Below are 23,163 nucleotides of genomic sequence, written 5' to 3' on the forward strand. Positions count from 1 at the left end.
TTGCGCTTCGCCAGGTCTGAGGTGGCGAAGGAAGTCTAGCGTAAAAGGTAGCGTTCAGTACACTGCACAAGTTAGTGAATTTGCGTAGTTACGTCGCTAGCGAAAATTCGCCTGGCGTAAGGGTGCGAAGTAACACTAGCGAAACTACGCCAGCGTTCGTTAGTGAATTTGCGCAGTAACAAAAATGCCAAACGCTAGCGAATTAACGCTAGCATTCGGCGCTTCGGCGCTTAGTGAATTTGCCCCTATGTGTGCAAGGTTTCCATACAGGGTGTGTTGCACTGCATTGGAAGCTCTTATAAATTGTAAGTATATATGTGTCCTTGGAATTGACTTGAGTGCCACATCCATGACGAGGTTTGCTCCAGTTCTAATAACCCCTGGCAATATCTAGGTCCTGTATTTGCAACTACACATCTCAGTACTCCTTAGTTAAAAGAAGCTTTATCATCATGATACTACATGAGCTGTTCATTACTTTGGCACCAAGCATCATTTGTACAAGGAAGGCAGCAGTCGTAGGCTGGCTCAGTGAGCTGATGTTTGCACAGCATTAAATCTGCTCTCACTAGATACAGAACAAATGGTTTATAGTTAGGGCCAGGCATTGGGATGTGCACCTCCACACTAAACCTGCCCCTTGTCTTTCTCTCTGGCTTCCTCCAGTGGCTGAGCCAGTCTCCTCCTCCAAGATGATGATGGTGGCTGGGGTGATGCTGATGATCCCAGGAAGGAGGGGACAGATGATGATGATGATGGTGTTGGTGGCAGCAGGTTGGCTGCTCGGCGCTGGGCACTGTACACAGTCGCAGGTGTGGAGCCGTCCATTGCTGGCAGTGTTATAGCAGAACGCTGGGTGTGTGCAGGAGTTGGACAGACAAGGCTGGGGAGAGCACTGCAGCAGCAGCTTCTTTCCTCAATGTCTCCCCTGCGAGGCTGCTTCTCCTCCCCGGTCCAGCTGCGTCCACCGCTCATCCCCAGGCCATCCCTTTTTGGCCTCCTGTTGTTGGAACTCCTTGTGCTGCTGCTGGAGGAGGAGGAACAGTTGCCTGGGAGCCCCGGGACCAATAGCCCTGCCGCCTCCTCCTCCAGCAGCAGCAGCAGCAGCCTTACGGCCGAGCAACAGAATGAAAGCACAGGGGGGAGACCACTCCATGATCAACCTGTCAGTACAGCAAGTCCTCAGCCTGTGGGCTCACGGGACAGTTCTGAAGAGCTTGACCGGTAAGTATGTGAAACCCCCCCCCCGTTTTAGTCTCATCCAGCACTCACGTGATCAAGCAACATGAATAGAAATTGTATATAAATTTCGCTCCAGTCACAAAGCTACTCCTGAGCTGTTACACTGGGTGGGTAAACTAAGTACACAGGTACCCTGACACACTCACACAGTAAATAGATAAAATGTGTTTATTTTAGGAGTTGGAACCACTGAATAGCAGCATTTCAAGTCTGTGAGGCTCTTTGTCAAGCTACACATTCACAGCAAACACTTCCTTTCAACTATACGTGTGTCCAGTGTCATCTAGTGGCCTCCAGTACAACTCTCAGTACAAGATTCAAGTATCTCTTCAAATGTAGCTTTTAGAACAGTTTGAAGTTCCTTTATCTCTTCAACAGTCGTCCTCCATATGTTTGTGGCACATACACCATGCCCCAGGGAGAAGGAACCAGTCATTTAAATAGGTGGCCCATTTAGAGAGCACATATTTCCCTTTCTCACAAATATTACAACAGCTGAATGAACATCAATAAAATGCCCCCTTCTTGGTAGGTGGAAGTGTATCTGCTCCTGCATCAACAACTAACATTTCCGTCTTCTTGTAAGAAATTTCCGGTGGGTCTCTTAATGATTCAATAGACCCGACATTTATTTTTAAAACTGATCAATTTGCACAATATTTTATAATAAATAATTTTCAACTGAAGCCCTATTCATTGTTGACCAGGGAGTATAGTGGCCATTTTACAGTGGGTCATTACAATAATAAATACAAGAGCATTAAGAGCCCAGTGTCAAACAGACAAGAGGAAGGAAATCCCTGTCCATAGAGCTTACAGTCTAAGTGGAGGGTAATTTACAGACACAAATAGGAGGATACTTTAGGTTGCAATGATTGACACTGCAATTTAAGTGCCAGTTTGCAGCAGGTGGCAACAGTGTTGGACTGGGACACCAAGGGCCTACCAAAAAAAAATTTTGTGACACCTGGGCCCACCGGGGGTTTTCCTGGTATCCCTGTGGGCCAGTCCGACACTGGGTGACAAAGTTATAAGTAAAGAGGGGCAGGGGAGGGGGAATATTATACAGCAAACCCGGCAGTTTGGGCCCCCTTGAGCTCCACTTTATGCCCAGCTGTTGAATGCTAGTTATGCCACTGGGGAGCAGTGGGGATATTATTTCCTTCATATAGTATTGCACAGTTAGAGCCCTCATTTTTAAGGTAACATAAGTATAATTATCACTTATTATTGATGCCCATTACAATCAGTGCACGTAATGCTACATATAAAGGTGTAATTAGTGATATCATTTCAGAGCTCTAGCTAAAGTTGGCCATAGATGTGCATATTTTGGCCACATCATAGGAATGATCGTACAGCCCTATATCGGCCCTATATCCCCTGAAATTAGCCATGCAGATTAAAGGAGAAGGAAAGTCTGTTTGCACTTGGGATTGCCAAATATTAGGCACCCCCAAGTGATTGTATTGACATGAAACCCCGGCCGGTGCTCCTATTGGCAGAAAACTGCACGGGCCTGGGGTTATACCAGTGAGCACCACGGAGAGATCTTCTTCCTGCTTCCTCTTTCTTCGCGCGGTTGCCCATGCGCAGCAGAACGAAAAGCCAAACTTCAACTAAAAAGTCAGCTGTTTCATTCTACTGCGCATGAGTTCAGGGCCGGCCTTAACCCTATTGGACCGATTGGGTCCAATTGGGCCATGTGCTCTTGGGGGCCCCGCACTAGCCACCATACACAGACATCAGAATCTTTCCTTCAGAAGTCACAACGTATTCCCACCCTATACGCGTAACACAGCATTAATTAATCACTACAACTGGACAGATGAAACTCGCCTGAAAAAGGAACTAATTAATCTTCTGATAGTTTGCTACTATTATTTTTGCCCTCTCTCATCTGTCTAAGAGTTAAAGCCCCAGTTCGGCTCAATAGAATATGATGCAGAGGCTGCAGAGTGAACTATGACCTTTCCTCCAGCCAATCGCATTCCGGCACAGAAGAAACGGGTCATAAACACTTTGAGATAAGAGACCAGCGATTGCTAGTAAAACGCAAGCGGCTGCTGCACCGCTCCTTCTCCTCTGCATTCCTGCGCAGAAGATCAGAAGAAGAGAGGCAAGATAGCTAAGGAGGAGGGAAAAAATTTAAGAAACAGTCATTAAAGAACATAAAGATAGAGATTTAAAAGCACAGTTGAAGAGTAAAGTAAAGTGAAAGTAAGTGGGTAAATGTTAAAAAGGGGAAAACAATTAAGTGATATGATAAACAAAAGAGAAAAAGCCACATAATTACAGAAAAGGAAACAAAGCACAAGGGGGGTCATTTATCAACACTGGGCAAATTTGCCCATGGGCAGTAACCCATGGTGACCAATCAAATTGCTGCATTCATTGTTCTACTTGCAGCTGGCTCTAAGAATCTAATCACTGATTGGTTGATATAGGTAACTGCCCTTGGGCAAATTTGCCCAGTATTGATAAATGAGCCCCAAGGTGTTTTTTCAATTCACTAGAAATCAATCCTGCACCAAAATCAACTAGGCTTTTGTAATAGCTGTGATAGAGAAAAAAATAAAATATCTTCCATTCACCCAAGAGCAGCTACTTTATATAATATTGGCAAAAACAGAACTGAAGCCCAGTGTTGAGGCAGTTCACATCACATCCTCCCCTGATATTACAGCAACCCCCAGCACATGATTAAATACCTTGGGGACCCCATAACAAGAATTTCCAATGCTAACAAACCCCCACCAGGTTCTTTCCGGAGGCAGAGCATGGCACACACAGATAGATGATGACACACACAGTGAGCATAGGGCAGGCAGAGTATGGCACACAAACAGAGAATAGGGCAGACAGAGTATAGCACACACAGGGGTCATGTGGAAGGCAGACATGGAAAATTATCAGGACTTGGTATAAGATGTGAACAGTACAGATCTTTAGGGGTGTTAATAATGCAGGATTTAATAGTCTGAATTTGAGGTGTAAACAATGCAGGGCCAGTAAATCTGTCTAGTGATACCTTTTATAGGTTACACTAGTCATAGCAGGCAGACTTTCATGTGGGGGCCACACAAGGGGGTTGCTGGTTGGATGCTCACTGGCTGCCGGTTGGACAGCACTGTAAATATGGCGAATGGGGGAGCAGGAGAGACTGGGAGAGAAAATCTAATAATAGAGAACAATAAAAGAGAAAATGAGCAACACTTGCACATTTTGTCTATGTTTATCTATAATGTATATGATTGAGGGTCTGTGCCCTGCATTGCTTGTGTACATCGCAATGCCCTGTTGGCAGTGCAGTTGTGATATAACTATGTTTTGTTTATAATCTGACAACATTGTGCTTATCTAGTAGTTACAGTGTTCAGCATGTGCTCAGTGTAAAATCGATTTGGTTTTCTAGTACACACTGCATTTCACTGTTTAATATGCCTGTAGTGCCAGAACCTCTCAGTATATAATCTGCTTTCAATTGAGGACCCACACTACTCTTATTGTATAATACGTTTTTCAATGTGCTGACAAGACAATGGACAAAATGTGGGATAAGAATGAGGAGAGGCTTATAGACAGGGCCGGATTTAAGTAACAGGTGCCCCTAGGCCCACTGTCGTTTGTCGCCCCATCACCTCCCTTATATACAATCAAATTTTCATCATCAGGACCAGAACAATGGCGATTGGCGTACAGGGAATTTTAAAAACTATCATATCTCTTGCGCCTCCCCAGTGTTTCTGAACCAATGTGGGTGTGGTTGGGCTGCCCCCTAAAATCTTGCCACCCTAGGCCAGGGCCTTGGTGGCCTCCCCACAAATCCGGGCCTGCTTATAGAACAAAAGGGGCAGAATAAATGGGAGTGGTGATGGGGGACAGAATAAGCAATGAAAGGAGAGGAAAACTGTGAAACAGTAGAAAAGCTAGATGATGATGAAAGGTGGAAGGAATGAGAATTTCAAGAAAAAGGGAAAGTAGACATCCTGCTATCTTTTTCTGTAACCCTTGTGGCAGGGGGCTGTCACTGTGTCTGTCATGAAATACATGGAGGCCAAATTGTACCATGAAGTGCTGGGGGCAATGGAACAAGGGAGAGAGGTAAAAAGGCAGGGTTTACAGCAGCAGTCAACAGGAGAAAGAGCCAGGTAATGGAGCCTGTGTTGCCAGCTATCCAGTCAAGAGGGCCCCACCACAATGGTCCAAATAGGGCCCTGCAATTGATAAGACCGGCCCTGCATGCGTTTGCCTTGGAAAATTTGAAGAAAATGTTGAATTCTATCGAATTTAAGGGAGTTTTAAAAAACTTGCATGAATTCGAAATTCGACCCTTGATAAATGTGCCTCCAATTGTATAAAGGTAAGGTCCGACAAAAACTAATGACAGTCACCCATTCATATTCGTTATTAAATCCATAGAACTGTCTCTCACTGAATTCGCTATTTCTAAAACTTAATTATAGTTAACTACAGCTCTCCGTTGCTTCACTCCTTAAAAATGGAAAAGAAAAATTGGTTAAGCAACAGTTTTTTTAAATAGAGCACAGAGTTTTAAAGGAACAGTTCAGTGTAAAAATAAAAACTGGATAATTAGTTAGGCAAAAATGTAATCTATAAAGGCTGGAGTGGCTGGATGTCTAATATAATAGCCAGAACACTACTTTGTGCTTTTCAGCTCTCTAACTCTGAATTAGTCAGCGACTTCAATGGGGGCCACATGGGACATAACTGTTCAGTGAGTTTGCAATTAATCCTCAGCATTCAGCTCAGATTCAAAAGCAAATGGTTATGACCCATGTGGCCCCCCATCAAATCACTGATTGGTTACTGCTTGGTCATCAGGGTAATCAGTCAGTGGTAACTAAGAGAGCTGAAAAGCATCATCATCATCATTTATTTATATAGCGCTTTCAAGATACACAGTGCTTAAAAGCAGAAAGTAGTGTTCTGTTCTGTTAGACATCCAGTCACTTCAGCTTTTATAGATTACATTTTTTTCTAACTATATTAGAAACATTTTTCATTTGGCACAGTCTATCTATTTACCCAGCTTTTATCTTTACACTGAACAATTCCTTTAAAAACATGCTCAGAGAATAAAGCTACTAGGCTGGGAAAGCTCTGTATTTCATTCAGTAGTTAATTTATGTAGATCCATTAAACTGTATCACCACCTACAATCGGTTTTCTTTTTTCAAAATTGCTGACACCACGCTTGTTCTACAGGAGGATTGCTATGATCGCTTTGTGCTTGATGTTGTGTCTAATAGGGGCAGAGCATTGATTAGGGAACAATGACTGTGCGAATGTTACGAACATACAGGAAGTATTACTGAATAGTGGATAGATACATAGTTACATAGTTACATAGTTACATAGTTAAATTGGGTTGAAAAAAGACAAAGTCCATCAAGTTCAACCCCTCCAAATGAAAACCCAGCATCCATACACACACCCCTCCCTACTTTTAATTAAAATTCTATATACCCATACCTATATTAACTATAGAGTTTAGTATCACAATAGCCTTTAATATTATGTCTGTCCAAAAAATCATCCAAGCCATTCTTAAAGGCATTAACTGAATCAGCCATCACAACATCACCCGGCAGTGCATTCCACAACCTCACTGTCCTGACTGTGAAGAACCCTCTACGTTGCTTCAAATGAAAGTTCTTTTCTTCTAGTCTAAAGGGGTGGCCTCTGGTACGGTGATCCACTTTATGGGTAAAAAGGTCCCCTGCCATTTGTCTATAATGTCCTCTAATGTACTTGTAAAGTGTAATCATGTCCCCTCGCAAGCGCCTTTTTTCCAGAGAAAACAACCCCAACCTTGACAGTCTACCCTCATAATTTAAGTCTTCCGTCCCTCTAACCAATTTAGTTGCACGTCTCTGCACTCTCTCCAGCTCATTTATATCCCTCTTAAGGACTGGAGTCCAAAACTGAACTGCATACTCCAGATGAGGCCTTACCAGGGACCTATAAAGAGGCATAATTATGTTTTCATCCCTTGAGTTAATGCCCTTTTTTATGCAAGACAGAACTTTATTTGCTTTAGTAGCCACAGAATGACACTGCCCAGAATTAGACAACGTGTTATCTACAAAGACCCCTAGATCCTTTCATTTAAGGAAACTCCCAACACATTGCCATTTAGTGTATAACTTGCATTTATATTATTTTTGCCAAAGTGCATAACCTTGCATTTATCAACATTGAACCTCATTTTCCAGTTTGCTGCCCAGTTTTCCAGTTTAGACAGATCACTTTGCAAAGTGGCAGCATCCTGCATGGAACCTATAGTTCTGCACAATTTAGTATCATCTGCAAAAATAGAAACAGTACTTTCAATGCCCACCTCCAGGTCATTAATAAACAAGTTGAAAAGCAAGGGACCTAGTACAGAGCCCTGCGGTACTCCACTAACAACACTGGTCCAATTAGAAAATGTTCCATTTACCACCACTCTTTGTAGTCTATCTTTTAGCCAGTTCGCTATCCAGGTACAAATACTATGTTCCAGGCCAACATTCCTTAATTTAACCAGTAACCTTTTGTGTGGCACTGTATCAAATGCTTTAGCAAAGTCTAAGTAAATCACATCCACTGCCATCCCAGAATCGAGGTCTCTACTTACATTCTCGTAAAAAGAAATTAAGTTAGTCTGGCAAGATCTATTACGCATAAAACCATGCTGGCACAAACTCATAGTATTATGATTTGCTATGAAGTCCAGTATCTTATCCTTTATTAACCCTTCGAAAAGCTTTCCTAATACTGACGTCAGACTAACTGGCCTATAGTTTTGAGGCTGAGAACGGGATCCTTTTTTGAATAGAGGCACCACATTAGCAATTCGCCAGTCTCTTGGCACAATACCAGATCTCAATGAATCCTGAAAAATTAAGTAAAGAGGTTTGGCAATCACAGAGCTAAGCTCGCTAATTACCCTGGGATGAATACCATCTGGCCCTGGACCTTTGTTAATCTTAACCTGTTCAAGTCTCTTTTGAATTTCTTCTTGTGTGAACCATGCATCATTAGTTGTATTACTAGAATTGGGAGTGTTAAGAAGGAAACCTTCACTTACTGGTTCTTCATTTGTGTAAACAGATGAAAAATACGAGTTCAGAATCTGCGCTTTTATTTTGTTTTCATCAACCAGCTGATCCCCCTCTGATAGTAAGGGTCCCACCCCTTCCTGCTTCATTTTTTTACTATTGACATATTTAAAAAATAATTTGGGATTTTTTTTACTGCTTGCTGCAATATCCTTTTCTATAGCAATTTTAGCTTGCCTTATAGCTTCTTTGCATGATTTATTGGCCTCCTTGTACCTTATAAATGTTTCGGCTGTACCAGCTAACTTGAAAGCCTTAAAAGCACGTCTTTTCTTACCCACCTCAACACCAACGCTTCTATTGAACCAAAAAGGTTTTGCTTTGCAACGACGTTCCTTGCTTACAAGTGGAATATACTGACAAGTATATTTATTAAGCAGCATTTTAAAGACTTCCCATTTTTGTTCTGTGTTTAACCCTGTGAAAAGCATTTCCCACTTAATATGTTGCAGAGATGCCCTTATACTGTCAAAGTTTGCACGTCTGAAATTTAGTGTTTTAGTTACTCCCTTATAGAATTGCTTCTGCAACAGAATCTCAAAGGAGACCATGTTATGATCACTATTCCCTAAATGCTCACCCACACAAATGTTAGAGATGAGTTCAGTATTGTTAGTTATTACAAGGTCCAAAAGAGAGTTATTCCTAGTAGGTTCTTGAACGAGCTGGAATAAAAAGTTGTCATTCAGCATATTTACAAACCTACTAGCTTTTTCTGTCTTAGCAACCCCATTACCCCAGTCAATGTCTGGATAATTGAAGTCACCCATAGCAACAACTTGACCCAGCTGTGAAGCCGCTTGTATCTGCAAGAGTAGCTGGGCTTCATACTCGACACTTATACGAGGTGGTTTATAGCATACACCAATGATAATTCTTTTTGATACCTTTTGCCCAGTCGAAATCTCTACCCAGAGTGATTCTACACCCTCACCAGTGCCAGCTATTTTTATTTCTTTAGCGCATGGCTTTAATTCAGGCTTTACATACAAACCCACTCCTCCACCCTTTTTAATCCCTCTGTCCCTCCTAAAAAGGGTGTAACCATTTAAATTCACAATCCAGTCACATGTTTCATCCCACCAGGTCTCAGTGATACCAATTATATCATAATTTTTAGAGCATGCAATTAATTCTAGGTCTCCCATTTTACCTGACAAACTCCGTGCATTTGCCAGCATACAGCGGAGGTTACTACTTTTACTTTTGAAATGTGCATTACTTAGTGAAGAATTATACGTTAAGTTAGTATTATTCTGTTTTCCTTGTAACAGAGGGACCTCCTTAGCTGGTAAACTGTATGCCCCCCTCACTCCTCCCCCATGACCCCTTACTAACCCCACTACCCCGTCTACACTAGCTTCCCCATAATCCTTTATCTCACCCACCCCCCTCTTGCCTAGTTTAAACACTCCTCCAACCTCTTAGCCATTCTTTCCCCTAGCACCGCGGACCCCCTTCCATTGAGGTGCAAACCGTCACGGCTATATAGGTTGTACCCCAACGAAAAGTCAGCCCAGTGCTCTAGGAACCCAAACCCTTCCTTCCTGCACCAAGACTTGAGCCACGCATTAAGCTCCCTAATCTCCCGCTGTTTTCCTAAACTTGCACGTGGCACAGGCAAAATTTCAGAAAAGATTACATTGGAAGACCTTTCCTTGATCTTAGAGCCTAGATCCCTGAAATCATTCTTTAAGGTCTTCCATCTACCATTTATTTTGTCATTAGTACCGATATGCACTAAGACAGCTGGGTCGTGCCCAGCCCCACCCAATAATTTGTCTATCCGATCAACCACATGCCGAACCCTGGCACCAGGTAGACAGCAAACTGTTCGGTTGTAGCGATCCGGACGACAAATTACCCTATCCACTTTCCTAATAATTGAGTCCCCTACAACCACAATCTGCTTAGGCCTGACTCTACTCTCCCCCCCACCACTACTAGAGAAACTGGTCTCCCGGCTGTTAGAGAGATCAGCCCCATCTAGAATTGCCAATCCAGAGTTCATACTCCCATCATCTTCACACAATCTGGCAAATTTGTTGCGATGTATAATCTCCGGATCAGCCTCCATTTTCCTTTTGCCCACCTTAGATTTTCTAACTGTCACCCAGCTAGCTGCCTCAACATCCTGCTGCTGTTCTGTTCCCCCCAATCTGACCCCGCTAGGTCCTGCTCAGTGAGCAAAAGACTCCTTTCAAGATTGTCAATCGACCGCAGTGTTGCAATTTGTTGCTCTAGTGCTCTAACTTGAGCCTCCAAAGTGGCAATTTGCTCACATCCACCACAGAGGTAAGCATTTTGGATCTCTTGTTCCAAATCTGCATACATATGACAGACTGTGCACTGAGTCAGACCTTCAATCTTGCTAGCACTCATTATCCCAGTTACAGATCAAAACAGGAAAAAATATAAATAAATATATAGATATTCATAAGGTTCCTAAAGGGTGGCCCAATCATTTGTAAAATTATTGACACTTCTGTATAGCAGATTAAAATGCATCCACTGACAGTATCATGTCTACAAGCTTCTGCACCTATCCCTTGACTAAAATATAGTAGGGGTCATTCACACTCTGTCTTTATCCCTGTGCTAAATGTGCTATGTGCTAAATTTTGGGACAAAGAGGCCTGCAGCCACCCTATGGATACAGTGGTTACTGAAGTGTTCTTGCACTTCTGTTTAGGTTCTTTTTAAATTACCCTTACCTTATTTCCATTTGTTTGAGCAACCAAATCTGCAAATAAATCAGATGATTGCTTTCAGTGTTCTACCTGCAGCTGACTAATCAAAAAAAAAACTAATCACTGATTGGTTGCTATGGGTTACTGCCCAGGTGCAAATTCGCCCAGTGTTTATAAATGAGTCTCATTGAAACGTGCGTATTATAAAAACAAAAAGTAAAGTTTCCCTTGTTGTAAAATATGACAATATTAGAGGTTCCATGACATGTATGAGAGCATCTTGGTTTAATAATTATCATAACAGCTATATATTGTTTTCTAAATCTCTAATGTTGATTATATTCTCTGCAGGAAGGTGCCTGTGTTATTTCTGTGTTCGGTTTTACCCTAAATGAGAACATTTAGGTAGAGAGACTGACATGCGATTATTGTAGCATTGATCTGATTATGTTTATGTTCCTGCATGTTTAATATAAATGCTTTTTGCTATTTTGCTAATGGAAGTGTTTATACATTTATGCCAGACAGTGCTCTGCAGAATACAAATAATGTGGATCAGTCCTGTTCAATACATATTTATAGTGTTTATATTTATCTTCCTCAAAGACTCGCCTTGAAATAGAGTCTGAAACTATATGCTGAGTCAACAAATAAAGAGAAAGTGAAGGCCAGATGTTATGCTGTGCACTACAATAGGGACTAGTAGGCGAATTATGGTGCACTTTAATGGAAATAGCAAACCCCATTTTGCTATCCAGGCAGCTGTCACCTAACAAACACTTGAAGGCTTTGGTGCAATCGTTTTAGGCAAATTAAAGACAATCACCATATATCCCCTTGTGAGATTGCCCCGAGGGGGAGTGAGCATCTGTGTAAATCTAAAATAGAATTATGCACAACTAAAAAAAAGCAACTGGTAAGGTTTAAGTACAGACTACAGTGTTTTTAACCTTACAATTAGTCTCATAGCGTAGACCGCGACAATCATAATTGTAGTTGGTTTTCTGTTTTGGTTTTTTGGCGAAGCTCTAATGCTTGAAACTGTGACTACTAAATAAGAAAGCAGTCAGGATTCAATGGGATATGAATATAAGCGGACTGGTGATGTTCAGGTCAGGACCCGCACCTACCAAGAATCAGCCGCTTTGTTATCGTTGGTCCTTGAAATGTAAAGTATTATTCTTGATTTCTATTGAAAAGCTATGCTTCTGTAATGACGATGAGTCACTGGATTAATACTGTGCTTTGAGTTTGTATAAATCTGGTAACAAGACAGTAGCTTATTATTCCTGCACTATATTTATGCTAAAACTGTCTGCAGTTAAGCCATATTACCAGTGGGGATATGTCCACCCCTGCCTCCCTTTCAGCATCTCCATCACTCCCTACACAATCAGACAAAAGATGTTCCTTTTTCTAAACATTGTTCCGTAACTGCTTGTCTTTCAGAGATGTGGTACTGGGTTTTCCTATGGGCTCTTTTCTCTTCTCTCTTTGTCCATGGAGCAGCGGGAGTTCTGATGTTTGTCATGCTTCAGAGGCACAAGCAGGGGAGACTGATTTCTGTGTTCCTGATCATCATTGGATTCCTGGCTTCTGTCATCGGAGCAATGATAACTAGTAAGTCTTATTTGGATTTTGTGTCATATTTATGCTAAAACAGCATTGGTGGATGTGATTCCATTGTATTTTAACTTGTGATAGATCTGAAGTGCTCTGAGAATACAAGGTAAATTTGCAAGATTGATATGTCTTAATCTTTTCAGATTTAGTCATGTTTGTTTTTTGCCAATACACAAATGTGCTCAAATCCTGACAATTCTTTATAATATTATTAATGTCGTGCAGGCTTAATTCCTGCAGCTCTCACCCCTTTACTGACTGGGTCAGGTGCGAATGCCCCGAACCTGTTGCTTAAATCAACGTATTCAATGTGCATTAATGGAATAAAGGTCGACAGATCCGTAGACAGCGACCTATGAGTAAGTGTGGGATCACACAAAATAAAAATTTTTACTTCACCGCTGTCTACTGATCTGTTGAGTGCACGCCGCAAGGGTATTGTATCGATGTTAGTCTTTTGCCCACCCAAAAACAAAAAAGACAGGCTTAAATTCAACCAGTGCCTTTTCTTCCATGAAATGCTCTGCATGAGTGAGGGGTCAGTCGTTAAACAGGGAAACAGATTTCCATCCCCTATCTAATTTAACAAAGAACACAGAAGAAGCATATCAGATTGCACGTGTTGCTTTAAATACTGTAGTAACTTTTTGAATCCATGTTCAACTGGGCCAAACACTTAGTATTCATGACCAATCATTGGTTACTATGGAAATAAAGAAAACAATACCCTACACATTCTAGTTGCTGAGATGCTATATGTCAAAATGCGTGGAAGCTAAACAGGTGCTAAATGAAAGTTGATCACATACAGTTTGAGTGATGCTGTCTAGTTGCAGTTCCTCTCTCCAGGAACTGAGGTTGCTAATAAATGGATGTCAAATGCACAAAGAATTTCAAGAAACAGATATAGTTGTGTATAAGTTCACAATATGATTTTTATTTGATAAATGTCATACATTTTAATGTCAGCACAGTGATAACCCAGTAATCACCACCCTGGATTCTAAAGTAATGTTTTCCTTTTTCAGGTGCTGCAGTGGCCGGAATTTATAGGGTAGCGGGAAAAAACATGGCTCCTCTCGAAGCACTGGTATTTGGAATTGGACAGACAGTATTGACAGTGATCATATCTTTTTCACGGGTCCTTGCCACCTTATAAGATTCCCAAAACATGGCTTAAAGGTGGAGTTGTTTTCCAATGGGGCCTACATTTTCCCTGTATCTGATAATTGAATGAGAAATGAAGCAAACCATGGGAAAATGCACAATTTGGATAAACTCTTTAATGTTTCAGTTAGGCCTGCTGCACAGTACTTTGTATAACAATGTTCCTGTAGGCCTTTAGCAGCACTGAACAGTTTGAGAGTCTTCTGTCTCAGAGACAATATGGCTTCTAATTGCCGAGCTGTTGCACTAATGAACTGCATAGCACCTTACGTGCCTCAGTCAAGGGTTAAGACGTGATCAGTTTTTTTTACATTGCTGCAGGGATGTGCACCTTGCTGAAGGATCTTTGTAGTCCTCTGGTAATGTCATCTTGGGACGAGAGCAGTGGAATTCTGTGCTCTCCTCTTGGAAAAATAAGCCACATCAGAATGTTGGAATAGCCAATACATTTTTTTTGCTGTTACAATCTAAGAGTAAAGAAGAGAGTAGAAGGTCACTGCTGTAGAAGCTTAGATCAGTCAAAGTGGAAAGTATTATATGTGCCAAATGTTTCTTTTTGTGTGTGGGCGTGAATATGTTTTTTTTTACTAAAGCTAGTTTGGAAAGTGCTTCTGACTGAATTGTGTTGATTGAGGAAAATACATTGCAACAAGCCTTGTCAATGAGAAAAGCAGTGTCGGTGATATGTGTAGGCGTTTGTTAACAAGCATTATCACACATTGCTTGGTGATTAAAGCAAGCAGAATCAGTTATACAATCTTTCTCTAAATCACACATTTTTGTATTACATGGCATGATATTATTTAAGAATGTAGGAAGAATTCATACAGTTGTTTGCATGGCCTTAATTCCTGGATGGTATTGCCTTCTGCTGCCTCAAATATCTGTAAAAAACGATGTGATATGGTATTTCCATAGACATAACTAATAAAACAACAATTTCTTTTCTAATGTACACAATTCCTTATATTCATATTTGAACCAAGTCAACAATGCTAACAGTTTCCCTGCATCTACCAAGAACTTAACCTCTCAAAAGGTAGCACTATAGCGTTTTCTTAGTATTTGAACTTGTTCTCTGCAGAGGAAAAAAGCGAGATTTGCATTCTGGTGCTTGAATGTAAATCTTTCTGTTTATTCTCTTAGTATTGGCCCTGAAAGGACATTGTTTCCTTGATCTGTTTAATCCAGTTTAGCTTGTCCAGTAAGTATGTGCCAGCAAGTGTAGCTAGAAATTACATGCAGCAGATTAAAATGAATTAAAAGTACAACATAAGCCCAAAAATGTGAAATCCATAATGTATGATTAATGGAATTTATATGCTGAAGGGTTAAATTTAGCATTGTTCTGATCGGTATTATATTGCATCAAACTGAGATGTCACTATCCCATTGTTGCCTAAATATCTTCATTAACAGCACATTGAAAAGTGAAAAAATTGTATTTTGGTTAACATGAGCTTTTTTCCTTTATTGATGTCTCTTTGGGCACAATCATATCTCCAACACATATTAAAGGGGATTTAAACCCTAATTCTTGACCTAAACTGTGCATACATTTTAGTGAATTCTGTAACTCATTATCAATATTAGTTCTAAATTGGACAGCTTTAAGAAATATTTAAGTCCCCTTTAAAGGGAATGTAAAGCTTAGCTAAATTAGGGCACAAATGTTATACATTTATTGTTTTGGGCTTCTATACCAGCCTTTTAGCAGTAAAGTTCTGTGCCTCCAAAGATGGCCACGTAGCGCCCCATCTTCTTTTAATGATTCACTGCACATGATCTGTGCTGCTGTCACTTTATGAGACTAACGCACAATATATAGAATATATATATAATACAAATGACAGTATATACGACTGATTAGTAAATAAATCAGATTACTGGTACATGGCAGCTCAGTAACGAACACAATTCACATTAGAAATTAATAATCAGCCCTATAGCATCAGCTTCTATGACAGGTAAACCTAATTTTCTGCTTGATAATTTGCAATGACCCCTAAGCTGCTTTTCAACAGCTGCACAAGGCACACTGAGCAATGGGAAACGCCTGTGACTACTCTTTTTTTGCAGTTTGATTATAGACCAGTATTCCTAGGGAATCAAAATCGCACAATATTCTGCATATGTTATGGCAAGAGGGCATAGGTAGTGCTGGTTATGCAATTTTACTTTAGTTTGGGCCACTTTAGAGAGCTAGGTGGCATAATGGAACAGATCTATTGATGATTTACATCCGCTTTAATGGATTTGTAGTTTTCTCTCTTTAATGTAAGTGGGAATATGCAAGTGATTTTATTTGTGCAGTTTTTAGCTCTAGAAGCTTAGATGCAGTTAAATCTAACCATAGTAACCTGCATGTTACATGACTGGAGCTGATTTTATACTGTCTGCTAAGGTAAAATTACTTGTCAACTCTATCATTTTCTCTTATGTACATTGAGCAAGATTTTTATTCTTGGCTTTTAGTAGTGCAGTCAGTAAAGCAAAGCCAATTGCACAAACTACAAGCCATTTTGTAATCATCGTAAAACAATAAGGCTGTGCAATCTTCCAAAAAAAGAATGCACAGAATTTAGAATTGTTGCTTATGTGCCACTACTGAATTCTTCATAAAAGATTTGAATGCATGAAAACTGGCTCAGATTTGAAAACCATGGATAAAACTGTGGCATCTGTAAAAAACAAATGTCTAACATCTTCAAATCACATGACATTATAGGGCAGATATATCAAAGGTCAGGATGCTCAATCGTAAAAAAATGTAATTCTCTTGCAAATAAATTCTTTGGTATATATAATTACTTTTTCAAGAACTGTGGTATTTTCTCATGAAAAATATTTGCATATAACCTGAAAACAATATCCATCCACCTCAATGGGGACATCAGTGTGTTTTTCAGTAAAACTATTCCTGCCCTCCATGTAGTCAAGATTATCTGAACATTTTTCATTTTCATTTATACTATTAACACTTATAGAGAATTTGCCAAATTTCCTTGTGTTTTAGCAAAACGAATGATAAAATCAAGAGTCCTAATTTGATAAACGTAAGGGCTCTGAATCACTGATTAAGTATCTGATCTAAGATTTGATGAGAAGTCAATGAAAAATTAATGTGATAATACAGTCTAAAGGAAGAATTCAATGTGGAACAGAATTGTGCTGTTTTTAAATCAGTTGAGGGTACATAAGTTAAGCTCAGTTTCATTAACAAAGCAGCCAAGCAATACTGTGCATAATTTAAGCAGATATGTCATAGATTCCAAAGATTGGCTGCAGAAAGGATGTACATTCAGGCCATGTTCACCGTGTTAAATATGCAATCTTTTATCCAGAAAAATGTGAATTATGGGAAGGCTCCCATACAGTCCACTTTAAGCAAATAATTTTAGTTTTGTAAATTGATTTCCTTTTTGTCTGTGATATACCTTGTTCTTGATGTAAATGCTATTTTAGACAAACCACGGTGATCCAAATTATGGACAAACCCAGGTCACAAGCATTCCAGATCACATAGCATAGAAAATAAATCCACACCAGTGGGTTTTATTTAATTGAGGAGATCATAAACTATTTCTAATAAGTCTTGTTCTTGGTATGGAGGTTAGAATTGCTTTTACATATAATAATGATATATAGACAGGGCCGGAACGAGGGGGAGGCAGAGTAGGCACATGGTAGGGCACCAAAAATTGGGGTTAAAAAAAATTGTATTTTTAGTTATTTGACTAATATATAGTCTATGGGAAATGGCCTTCCCGTAATTCATAGTTTTCTGGATAATGGATTATCAGATACAGGAAGCCATATCTGCACTTCCAGCTCCCCATTAGTGATCCATCCTTTTTTACACAAAGTCCATAAAAAGCTTATAAATATGATACTAGTAGTCATTGGCGTTCGGTGGCTGTCTATAGAGCTCCTTATTGACTTCTCTTATCTTTAACTGCAGGGGGTACATTATTTCTTATGCCAAAGTTTTCCAAACCATGTGAAGTTGGTGCCAGTAGAGAGGGTGTTAAACAGGAGGTTGGAGTTAGCCTAAATAAAGGTTAGGGTAAGTATTGGGGTGAAGCAAGTATCACCCCTAATGTAAGCTTGCAGTGAAAATACATAACTCATATACTATAAACAGAATACATTTGTTTACCTTTTTTATCTCCAAATTATGCACAAAATCATTCTTTTTTGTCTAGTGCCTCCTGCTAGAAAATTACAAATATGGTTTCAGCAATAAGAAAATTAGAATTTCATTATAGAAAGAAGGAAGACGCCTGTAAGCAAGCAAGGTACACTTTAAGAGTAATGTAAATCTAAACATTTTTATAACGTATTATTGAAAGCTATTTAAAACTGTCAACACAGACTGATATGCAGTTCTGCCTTTACTCTGTTATTTTACATTTCCAATAAAAGTATGTTCAAGTCATCTGTTTAATCATTGAAATTAACTGTGGGTGTTGCGAAGTTTACCGATGTCTTATTTCCCACTTTCATGTGTAATATCTCAAAGTATATTTTTTTATGACCTTTGGATATTTTAATGTCACATGACAGTTTTAGAGTTTACTGTATCCATAACATCAATGCACAATAGTGGCATAAAAGATACTTCAATAACATCAGATTTGGACAAAAATATATCGGAAAGCCTGATCTAAAAATTCAATTGATATAAGTACAGAATAAGAATTGCCTATATACAAAAAAAAAATCTGTACGTCACAATTATACATTGTTACCGCACTTGTGCACAATTTTTAGGAAATCAAGAGTTAACATTTTGTAATAAATCACTTGGTAACTGATTGATAACCTAATACTGTATGTATTGATGTAGCTGGGATTTACTGTTATAGAACTGAACATGCCTTACTGCAAAATTAACATCTTTGATGTTGAATTCATATAAACAGCAGCTGTATAGTTTAATGAGTAGCAAGAGAGGAACATCTGAGCATATTTTATGTATTGACATATATTTTTAGAAACAAAAATCTGCTATATTTTTATGTTATAAAATGGGAAGTATCGCTGAAGCCAATTAAAAACGAAATGCTAATTTTGGAAGGATCTGACTAATATGTATTCTATTACACTCTGCTCAATAACTGCACTGAACTGTATTTTCATAGGAGAGCAATGGACTACAAGTATCAGTTTATAGGTAATCACAAATTAGAGGAACCTCTGATGCATCGGTATGGCCTACAGTTCAAAACATAGGAATGGCCCAACTTTTTTTGGAACTTTAAACTACTGCATAATGATCATTCCCCCTCATGGAGGATATTTAGGAGATTTCCCAACACCCCTGGGCCTATTTACTAAAATTTGAATCATGAATTTCAAAAAATGTGGTGGTTTTTCTGTTTCTTTAAAACTGAGAAAATTCGCGATTTATTATGTGTAAAATTCATGAAAAACTTTGATGCAAAAATTCACCAGGTAAAAGTTTCCGATGTGCTATTGAAAGCAATGGGAGTTACTGATCCTATTGGACCCTTTTTTAATCAATTTAAAAATGTAAGAGTTTTTCAGAATATTTTTTCGTAAGGATAGTCCGTAAAATTCGTATTTTAGAGGTTTGAATTTTTTTTCGGATTGTTCCAAGGTTTTTTCATTCATGCTTTTTAAATTTGTATCTTTTAATAAATTCCATGGCATTCATGGTTTTAGATAAAGTGAGTTTATTCGTGGTTTCAAAAACCTATAAAACCACAAAAATGAGAATGTTGTATGAACTAAAAAAAACGGCTGAGCAATGGGCACAGTCTTACCCCTGAATACTTTCCTCTCTAGAAATAGCGACTACAAACACAGAGTGAGCGCAGCAGCGCTCACGGGCTCCATCTCCTTCTCTTCGGTAATCTTTGTGTCTTCTTTCTCCCCTTTGGCAATTTCCGTCTCTTTCGGCTCATGCGCAGTTGTCACAAACTGGAAGATTGCTCCAACTGCGCATGCACCAAAACGCCGCTCACTTCACGAACATTAATGAAGAGAAGAAGATGACACCCGTGAGCTTCGCTGCGCTCACTCTGCATTTGCGGTCGCTATTTCTAGAGGGGAAAAAATTCAGGGGTAAAGCAGGGAGGGGGGGCAACGTGGACTTATCACAATGGGGGTTTCGTTCTCCTTTAAACTTTACTCTTAGCTTCTGAGAAAGTGGAGGGATGCGTGCTAAGATGTTTTTAATATTGGATAATAAATTGTGATTTTTAAAGACACCAATGGTTTCTCTAATGCTCTGTGTTGGAATTAATACAGCATGGAATGAAGCAGCTGTGTGGGATCACACTGTATGTGTAGCAGGAAGAAACCTATGCTGATCACTAAGTGCTCCCACTAAAATTGTCTTTCCCATCACTCTTAAAGGAGAAGGAAAGCTCCAAGACAGTTTATTGCCAACAGATTAGCCACAACAGTGCAAGCTAGAATGTTATATTTATTCTGCAGAATGCTTTACCATTCCTGAGTAAACAGCTCTAGACACTGTCTCTGTTTGTTTAGGATAGAAGCTGCCCTATAAGCTTGGTGTGACATCACTTCCTGCCTGAGTCTATCCCAGCTCACTCATAGCTCTGGGCTCAGATTACAGCAGGGATGGGAGGAGGGAGGGGGAGAGGAGCAAACTGAGCATGCTCAAGCCCTGCCCTGGAGGTTTATGTTGAAAACAGGAAGTCTGATACAGAAGCCCATGCGTACACAATAAAAGGAAAGAAATGCTGTGTTACTTTTGACAGAAGACTCAGAGCAGCATTACTTTGAGGGTTTACGGGTGTATTTATATAGACCTTTCTGGTTAAGCTTACTTAATTTTAGCATTTCCTTCTCCTTTAAGCATTCCTCTGATTTCTGAAAATTTTCCACAATTTTCAGTTGATTTGTGGTTAAAATGCAATGTAGAATATTTCTGTTTTTTTCTGTCGGCGGGAGCGATGTGCACAACACAAAATCTTTGGCTTCAGGAAAGGTCTGTGCATGTGTGTGATCTCACTTCTGCCTACAGATGCAGCCACTTTGGTTTGTCTGTTTGACACAGAATAACTAAACACAGATATCCCATTTATCTCATTTAACACAGAAAACTGCGTCACAACATCCCATCTAATTAAGGCATTCACCATTGTTCACAATGGTGCTTTGGTATGCTAATGGAAAGGTTAAATGCATTAAATGAGTTAAGATGACTTTAGATAACGCAGTTTCTTCAATTAACCATGAGTCATGACGCATTTATCTCACAAATCCAAGTGGCTTCATCTGTACGTCACATCCAGGTAGGGAAAACTTTCTTTGTCCTCCTATAACGAGCATTAAAAGTTGACGTCTCCGTGTATGAGGTGCAGTAAATCATGGCATTTTCTCGATAAATCAGCATTGTAGGCAGAATGACACTGTTATTTGTGCTTCTGACCAGATTCAGAGTTGGATGAGTATCTCAGGGCCTGGATCTCAGGGTAGGCAAAAGAGGGACTTGCCTAGGGTGCAACAATAGGCGGGCACTGTGCAGGTACATGTTCTGCCTACCCCCTAGTTAGTAGTCGCTTCCCACTGCTGCTCTGCTTCCCATCCCCACTCCAGCCCTCCCCTCTGTAGCTTCCCCTCCCCTGCCACTTCACCACTCCAGCCCATGCCGATTCCCCTCCCCACTCGGGCCTTCACCTCTGCCGCTTCCCCTACCCACTCTGGCCCTCCCCTCTGCCGATCCCCCTCCCCTTTGCCACTTCCCCTTCCTACTCTGGCCCTCCCCTCTGTCACTACCCCCCCACACACACACGGGGGGGTTGCTGGCCAGGTTGCCTAGGGCACCTGGTCGGCTTGGGCCAGTCCTGGAGTATCTAGTCTATGCAATCCAGGCACTGGGGCCCTCATGTCCCTCTACTTTACCACACGTCAATGTTTATGTGTAATTTAACATTTTAAATTCAGTGATTTAAATTAAAATGCCTGGAACCACAAACAAGTTAAAATTGTTTATCTTAATTGCTTAATCAGTCATACCCATTCTGCAAATGTTTTCTACTGAGTAGTAGAAACCCTAAATTTATTTCAGTGTTTACATATCTGGTCCCTGGTGCCAGACATTTTTTTTATAAACAAACACCCACTCATTCATTCTCAGTCCCGCTGCTTTCAAAGAAGCTTTAGATAATGCATATTTATGTTTCTCAAGAAAGTCCTACAGAAAGAAGGCGGTTTTTCAGTAAACACATCGTGATTCCTAGGTATTTTACTACTAAGTGTTAATGAAAATCATTACTATGTATCTATTAAAGGAGAAGGAAACCCAGTCGGCACAAAAACCCTCCCCCCCTCCCGTGTGTTGCCCACCCTCCCTCCTCCCCCCTGGCCTACCTGTCCTGCTGGGCAAATGCCCCTAGCTTTATTACTTACCCTTCTGCGCAGGTCCAGTCCACGGAGTTCACAGGCACCATCTTCTTCCACCGGCTTTGACCGGCGTTTTGGCACATGCGCAGTAGGAGCATTTCGCTGGTACGGATCTACTGCGCATGCGTCAAAAGTCACAAAGTTTTCTGACTTTGTGACTTTTGGCGCATGTGCAGTAGATCGTACCGGCGAAATGCTCCTACTGCGCATGCACCGGTCAAAGCAGGAAGAAGATCGCGTGGAAGAAGATGGTGCCTGTGAACTCCGTGGAATGGACCTGCGCAAGTTAGGGGCATTTGCCCAGGGGGACGGGTGGGCCAGGGGGGAGGGTGGGCAACACACGGGAGGGGGGGGAGGGTTTTTGCACCGACTAGGTTTCCTTCTCCTTTAATAGATACATAGTACAGGTATGGGACCTGTTATCCAGAATGCTCGGGACCTGAGGTTTTCCGGATAACGGATCTTTCCGTAATTTGGATATAACCAGAAAATCATGTAAACATTAAATAAAACCAATAGGCTGATTTTGCTTCCAATAAGGATTTATTACATCTTAGGTGGAATAAAATAGAAGGCACTGGTTTATTATTACAGAGAAAAAGGAAATCATTTTTGAAAATTTGGATTATTTGATTATAATGGAGTGTATGGGAGACGGCCTTTCCGTAATTCTGAACTTTCTGGATAACGGGTTTCCGGATAACGGATCCCATGCATTCGAATCCCCAGTGAAACGGCAATACATTTAGTTAATAGTAGGAATTAAGTGGCCTCTCAAGCACAATTACAAAATACATGATCTACCTGTTAACAGGTGAAAGGTGTAAAAAACAATATATATAGGACAAACCAGACAAAAGAAACAAAAGAAAGGATTAAAGAGCATGCTTTAAATATCACCAACAGGAAGTTCC

General features: G+C 40.3%; 1 protein-coding gene across 1 annotated transcript; it reads left to right on the forward strand.

Annotated features, from left to right (window-relative positions):
• Positions 1-234: 234 nt before the first annotated feature.
• tmem170b.S (transmembrane protein 170B S homeolog) lies at positions 235-16,656 on the forward strand. Its single transcript, XM_018241009.2, has 3 exons — positions 235-1,224; positions 12,509-12,679; positions 13,711-16,656. Exons 1-3 carry the CDS (start codon positions 1,128-1,130, stop codon positions 13,839-13,841), a joined length of 399 nt encoding a protein of 132 aa, XP_018096498.1. The 5' UTR covers positions 235-1,127; the 3' UTR covers positions 13,842-16,656.
• Positions 16,657-23,163: the final 6,507 nt, after the last annotated feature.

Source organism: Xenopus laevis, chromosome 6S (genome assembly GCF_017654675.1).
Source record: "Xenopus laevis strain J_2021 chromosome 6S, Xenopus_laevis_v10.1, whole genome shotgun sequence".
NCBI classification, from domain to species: domain Eukaryota; kingdom Metazoa; phylum Chordata; class Amphibia; order Anura; family Pipidae; genus Xenopus; species Xenopus laevis.

What these genes read in the sequence shown, in the direction of transcription:
- tmem170b.S (XM_018241009.2), top strand. Translation starts at nt 1,128, where the DNA reads ATGAAAGCACAGGGGGGAGACCACTCCATGATCAACCTGTCAGTACAG. An exon ending in AGTTCTGAAGAGCTTGACCG is followed by an intron (nt 1,225 to 12,508) that starts GTAAGTATGTGA and finishes CTTGTCTTTCAG; the next exon opens with AGATGTGGTACTGGGTTTTC. An exon ending in CATCGGAGCAATGATAACTA is followed by an intron (nt 12,680 to 13,710) that starts GTAAGTCTTATT and finishes TTCCTTTTTCAG; the next exon opens with GTGCTGCAGTGGCCGGAATT.